The following is a 6,692-nucleotide window of genomic DNA, read 5'->3' as shown; positions in this document are numbered from 1 at the left end:
GGACAACATATAATGGTTACATATTAAAAGCAAAAACTTTTTTTTTCTTAAATAAAACAGAAGAATTAGTTTAACTAATCACCTCAGTTCTAGGATTAAAAATATTATTCTATGGAGAGTTTTTTTCCCCCAAATTCAGATGTGTGACCTTTGACCACAAACCATCTCCCTGCAGGGGTTGAGGTTCAGGGTGACTGCTCTGACAGCAACATACAAATAGAGGGGGGTGAATACATTCTGAGCAGGAACCTGACTAGAGACAGCCTGCTGGTCTACAAGTGCAAAGAAGGCTATTATCCATACCCCACCCTGACCCGCTTGTGTCAGCCCAATGGATCCTGGAGACCTGCACCAAAAAAATTTATCAGACAGAGATGCAGACGTGAGTAAAACCTATCAGTTTTTACCTCAGACTGCCTGCTCTGAACGGTAACTCAGATTCTTCCTGTTTCAGGCGTTGAGTGTCCAGACCCCAACGTGCTGCAGAACGGAGACGTCTCCCCTCCTCAGGAGAGCTACTTTGTGGACAACGAGACCACCTATGAGTGCTACTCTGGGTATACACTGAGAGGCTCCGTCAAACGGACCTGTTTACCCAACGGGAAGTGGAGCGGCCTCACTCCGATCTGCAGCCGGGACTGTGAGTAACACAGAGAGGGCTTTGGTTTTCTCTTAGCTTCATTAGCAAGTTTTTAGGTTTCAGTAGAACACATAAGAAGTTTACAACAAGCAAAGCATTTATTTCTTTATCTTCATTCAAATATTGTTGTTGTTTTGTTGTCTTCAAGTCACAAATTACAGAAAAGAAGACAGCTGTTTGGTTTCTTTTGGTTGAACTTTGCATTCTTCTCTTGCCACAGCTGGAGATGTCTGTGCTGATCCTGGAATCCCGCCTGGCGCCTCCAGAACAGGAAACTTATTTGGGATTGACGACAAAGTGCATTATAGGTGCACCGGCAACCTGTTTCTGGTGGGCTCTAAAGAAAGAACGTGTCAGGAGAACGGCCAGTGGACGGGCCAAGAGCCGGCGTGCTACTGTGAGAACAAGATCTTTATTTGTGGCTGCATGTTTGGTCATTTGATCACAGGATTCACAATCAGCCTTACTTGTATTTTTGTTACTCCTTGCAGACAAACACACGTATGACACGGCACTGGAAGTGTCAGAAGCATTTYGAGCTGCAATCAAAGACAAGTTCCCCACTGTGTATAGTAAGTTTTATTCCTAATTGTAGATTATATACAAAATTACTCTTTTTATGTGATAACTGTTGTGATAGCATGTTCCATCGACAAACAACACAAATAAAGACTAACAATTTATTGTTCTTTTTAATGAAACTAATTCCACTGACCTTGATTTTTCTTGTCGTGGCTTCGAGTTATGAATGAGATTTTTATGGCACTTTAAATTTTTGCTGATTCCCAGATGAGCCATATGTAGAACGATTCATTTCAAACACTGAGATTCTAAATATTTACATCGCTGTGGACATCTCTGAGAGCATCGACAAAAAAACGGTTGAACAAGCGAGAGACGCAGTCAAAACTCTGATCAAAAAGGTAAGACAGGAAAAGACAGAGAGTGTTAAAGAATCTCTGAAGATGTTTGTTTTTTGGAGTTTCCAGTTGTTTTATGTTTAATCCATTACATTGTAGACTAAACAACATACAGTATGCTGTTTCTACTATGGAAAATTTTCAAAAAATTCCCATCTTAACTTTCCAGGGAAAGTTTCCAAAAATTGTCTGCTCCTTTGAAACCCTATTAAAGCAAAACTATATAGCAAGCAGCCCTTTCAGTCTATTTCAAGTAGATGTCTCTGCAGTCAGTAAGTGGGAGTTTTGTGGGCGTGGTTTGGGTAAAACACGATTGATCAGATTGATTATTTAACGGTTCAGTTGGATGAATGACGGGCAGCTGGGAGGATGTGTAAGAAATGAGATCGCTAATTTTAATATGAAGAATCATTTTTAGTCCTAAATCCTTGAGTCCTTGATTCTCCCAAACCCACACTGCTTCTGCTAAATGGATCAATAACACAACAAAATAACAACCCACAGCAAAAACTGGAGTGTTAAAATGTCAGTGTTAAACTTATGGATGTTGATTTGACACCCCCTAGTGTTATTTTAACAATTTCTGAGCACAAGCAATTTGAAATATAAGATGTGTTGCATTAATGAAGCATTTCACAACAATTCTACGTTTACATGTGTTTCCAAAGTGTCAGGAGTTCATGTCGTACCATCCTCATCTGCTTTCACAGATCGCATCATTCAGCGTGTCACCAAACTACGAAATCATCTTTTTCTCCTCTGAAATATATGAAGTCGTCAACATTCTTGATTTCTTGGARGGCAACGTAGAACTGAAGGACGCCATAAAGAGGCTGGAGGATTTTGAAGTTGGCGGTGAGTCAGGAAAAACAAACAGCAGCTGGTTTTACACATGCAGGAGCTTGGGTTTTCATCTGATTGTGTGACGTGTCTGTTTGTGATTTGATTTGAAGACAAAAARGCCGGAACAGATCTAAACGCTGCCTTCTTAAAATTTGAGGAAGATTTGGCTTATATAAGGTATCGAGTCAAACCCGAGGGTTTTAAGGAACACCGCCACGTCCTGATCATGTTTACAGATGGTAATTTTCCCCTTCTGCTTTGTTCAAATGACAATTCAGATCCAACAAGGTTGAGTCACGTCCTCTGGACAGGTTCCTCATCTTTTATACAAAAGACGAAGAGTTGCAGGTGTTAGAAAGTAATCAAAACTGGAAGCCCGAATAGTGCAGAAAACCTAAATCTGGTTCTCTGTTAAAGTAATCTAAAGACTCCAATTTATCCTCAACACCTGTGTCTGTGTTTTCTCAAAACAAAATGGCTTCTAATGTCACTTCTGCTTACGCTTTTATAGAAAACCCTGGTTACACCCCTCTTATGTCTGCACCTAAACAAGAGTTTCTCCTGGGGAGGGAGACATTTTAAGCACACAAATGGTTATTCTCTTCCAAGTAAATGACTAAAATATAAGACTATAAAATGTAGTAAAATGTAACAAATCAATAGTTTGTCTGAGACACCCAAAACTGATTGTTCACATGCAAAAGATGATCAAGAAGAGCCTGGTGATCACCAGGCTGATGGTCTCCTGTTCTTCACAGAGGGCTGATTGATTCTCAAAAAGCAGTACTGTAAGAGTGGAACAACTGGACACAAAGGTCTCTATCCCTGTTTAACAACAGGCACATTCTCTACAAAGGTCCTCAGACTGCAGAAGTGTTTTGAACCTGTCCAGAACTCGTCCAGAGGACCTGACTCAACCTCGTTTTCTACATGGATTATTGAGAATGTAAAAGGACAGTTCAGTGTTTTGACATTTTTGGAAAGGATGCTCWGTCTGTACTAACTATTGATAACTATTTGAAAGAGCATTGCTTCAAAAATCATCAGACTATCTCATTAAGCTGGAAACAGTCTACTTTATTTTTATCAAATCAAGCTCATTCAAAGAACTATCAACAGGTAAACAACCCCACTTGACAAGATCAGAACTATTGCTTTACTGGTTTGCTTTAAAAACACTTCTTGTCAGTTTCACTGATTGAAGTTAATCTCATAAAAGTCATGTTTTATTTCCATAGATAATACAAGTATAATAGATAATATAATTAAATGGTTAATGTGTATGGTCTAAATTAAAAAGTTTTTAAAATGGATTAACACCATTTTTCTTCCCTTCAGGTGCTTACAACATGGGCGGCTCTCCTAGACCCACTGTGGAGAGAATAAAGAACATGGTCTACATGAATGACATGGCCAATGTTGGCTCCAGAGATGAATATCTTGGTGAGTTCTTTTTTTTATGAGTGCAGATTTCTTCTGATGTGATGAGCCATCATGTATTTATTTTTTAAAGCTCACAGACTGTTAACCTGTCAAAGAAAACCTTTCTGTCTGCATRCATTTGCAGATATTTACATTTTTGCCATCGGGGCTGACCTTTTCGATGATGACCTGCAGCCTCTAACGGTGGGAACCGGTGGTTCTCATTACTTCAGGCTAAAYGATAAAGACTTACGAGAGGCCTTTGATACAATAATTGGTAAGTCATGTTGTAAACATTTACAAATGATTCCTCAGTCTGTTTGTATGTATTTGTAAAAGTTAGGGGACATTCTGGTAATAAAACTCAGATCAAGGTAAGATGAGTATAATATAAAAATTATAATATAATATAAAACATAAATTGAACAAGGCAAAAGAGCAAAATGGATTTTTGTTATCCTAAACTTTACTCTAAAAAGTTTCATGCTCTACTTTATTAAGTCCCTATGAACGCTTTACACTACATACATTCACCCATTCATACACACATTCATATTTATATGGCGGCAACTAACAATTATTTGAATAATCGATTAATTCCTCAACATTTTTTTTGATTTATTGATAAGTTGGGAAAAGTATTGACGTAATAGCATATAATAACTCACTGAATGCCTTGTTTTATTTGCAATATTAGGTTGAGGCAAGTAAATAGCCCAAAGATCACTTAGAATCTTTGCAGTGTTACTTTGTCAGCAAATGAAAACCTAAAGCTAGCAAGTTCAATTTATTTATAAAGTACTTTTAAACATTAACTTCAAATTTAATAAGCTTAAGCTACTTAAACGGAAATAAAAAGTAACACGCACTTACTCTATCACTGTCATTAACCAGCTAACAAGTTAACAGCATCAGGACTGCTACTGGAGAGACTAACATTACGTTTCGTCACTTCCAAACAGAATAAATGTAGTGACTTACACTGATGTTTATCTCTCTTATCCTCATCGATGAATCCAACAAGTTTTCTTTTCAGGCACAGCATCATTCCTGTATTGCTCCTGTGCCTCGCCAAATTACTTTTACAAAGATAGCACGTTACACATTACCATAGTTAGATTTGTGAAGCGTGGAAAGCTCCCACACTTCTGAAGACTTCGATCAAATCACTTTTTCTGCATTGTTCATTTGTAGAATTCACTTCATTTCCTTACTTTTTGTGCTAAATGTATATAATGTGAAAATGACGGCAAAACAACGTTCACAAAAACAATTCTCCGATCAGGCTAGGRATTAACTCAACAGTGTGGATAACTTTAATTCTCCAAACTGAGGTTAATTAAAAAGCTATCTACAACAGGTAAGATATTCTTTGTAAATAATGTCTCCATTGTACGTCGCTTTGAAGGATGTGAGCTCCGGTTTAAAGACAGTAAAATAAAGTCCAGATTTAAAAGTGTTTTATTTCTTTGAACAGTTTTTTGTAAGCACGGAAATTTTAAAATGACAAAACTTCAGCTGAAAGCTTTTAACCCGTTTACTGTGAAGAAAGCCTAAAATGACCTTTGGTTTCTTTCAGGTCCAACCACTTCTAGTCCCCAGGCTCCTCCCCCTGTTAGTGCCACTCCCACCTCGAGCCAGGCTCCTCCCCCTGAGTGCCACTCCCACCTCCAGCCAGGCTCCTCCCCCTGAGTGCCACTCCCACCTCCAGCCAGGCTCCTCCCCCCAGAGAAGATGAGCCATTCAAGTACACAAGCATGACTGACACTGAGTCTCTGATTGGCTGTTTCTGACCAGGAGTGGTTTATTTCTGCAAATGGCAGCAGGACCACTGGGAGGAGCCAGACCGCTTCTAAAAAGACACGCATGCGCAAAGCGGTCGCTGCTTCCACCCTGGCTTTCCCAGCAAGATGTCATTTTTACTGTAATGCTATTTTCACTGACACTGTCACATTACAATAAATCTCTGGACCCGGCTGCATTTGACTCACAGCACCCTGTGTTTCTCTTTTAGTTAAATTTGATTCTCACATTTTTTATGTATAATGTTGATCTAAGCTTTAAAGTCATAAAAATAGTTAAGTTGCTGCTATTTAGTGATTTTAGTGTTACGTGCTTTTTTAATTTACCTACAAATCCTACATTTTCTGTCCCCTGCAAAGACATCACTTTGCATACATTTATATATTTATATATAATTAAATCAAAAATTGTTTAGAAATAGTTGTTGATCAAATGAGAGGAGAAATAAACATATTGGATCCAGAAAACACCATCTGCCCAAACCAGGATCAGGATGGTCCATGCAACTTCAGAGAAACCATAAAAAAAGCAAATCGAATATTTTCTTTGGTCTGTGTATTGAAAATGGTTGTGGTCRAAATTATTGCCAAAAGTATTCACTCACCTGCGTTGACTCACATAATCCATAGGGTTCAATGTGACGTTGGTCCAACCTTTGCAGCTTGAACAGCTTCAGCTCTTCTGGGAAGTCTGTCAACAAGGTTTAGGAGTGTTTATGGGGATTTTTGATCATTCTTGCAGACACACATTTGTGATAATGGACAGAAGGCCTGGCTCTCAGTCTCTGCTCTAATTCATCCCAAAGGTGTTCTACAGGGTTGAGGTCAGGACTCTGTGCAGGTCAGTCAAGTTCATCCGCATCAGACTCTGCCATCCATGTCTTTATGGATCTCGCTTTGTGCACTGATTCACAGTCATTTGGATGGTTGAGCAAATACTTCTGGCAGTATAGTGGCTGTCAGTTTGTGTGAAGTTTTACTAAATTTGTCCAGAAGATGGTGCTAAAGGAGTCAGGTTCAGAGGGTTTGTAAGACATTAAAAATTATTATTATTATTATTATTAT

At 38.7% G+C, this 6,692-nt stretch overlaps 2 protein-coding genes across 2 annotated transcripts in view; both read left to right on the top strand.

Moving 5' to 3' along the window:
• LOC106514073 (complement factor B) overlaps nucleotides 1–6,692 on the top strand; it is a 25,803-nt gene that overhangs the window by 974 nt on the left and 18,137 nt on the right. Inside the window, exons 2-4 of the mRNA XM_014003170.1 lie at nucleotides 176–382; nucleotides 455–640; nucleotides 861–1,037. Of these exons, the coding sequence (XP_013858624.1) occupies nucleotides 176–382; nucleotides 455–640; nucleotides 861–1,037 (570 nt within the window). The remainder of the gene's footprint in view (nucleotides 1–175; nucleotides 383–454; nucleotides 641–860; nucleotides 1,038–6,692) is intronic.
• Nucleotides 2,444–5,801, top strand: LOC106514074 (complement factor B). Its single transcript, XM_014003171.1, has 4 exons — nucleotides 2,444–2,642; nucleotides 3,742–3,846; nucleotides 3,971–4,102; nucleotides 5,405–5,801. The coding sequence occupies exons 1-4, from the start codon at nucleotides 2,630–2,632 to the stop codon at nucleotides 5,515–5,517; spliced, it is 363 nt and encodes a 120-aa protein (XP_013858625.1). The 5' UTR covers nucleotides 2,444–2,629; the 3' UTR covers nucleotides 5,518–5,801.

Source organism: Austrofundulus limnaeus, unplaced genomic scaffold (genome assembly GCF_001266775.1).
Source record: "Austrofundulus limnaeus strain Quisiro unplaced genomic scaffold, Austrofundulus_limnaeus-1.0 Scaffold17, whole genome shotgun sequence".
Taxonomy (NCBI): domain Eukaryota; kingdom Metazoa; phylum Chordata; class Actinopteri; order Cyprinodontiformes; family Rivulidae; genus Austrofundulus; species Austrofundulus limnaeus.
The sequence above is the reverse complement of the archived record's forward strand: the minus strand, read 5'-3'. Positions and strand labels throughout refer to the sequence as shown.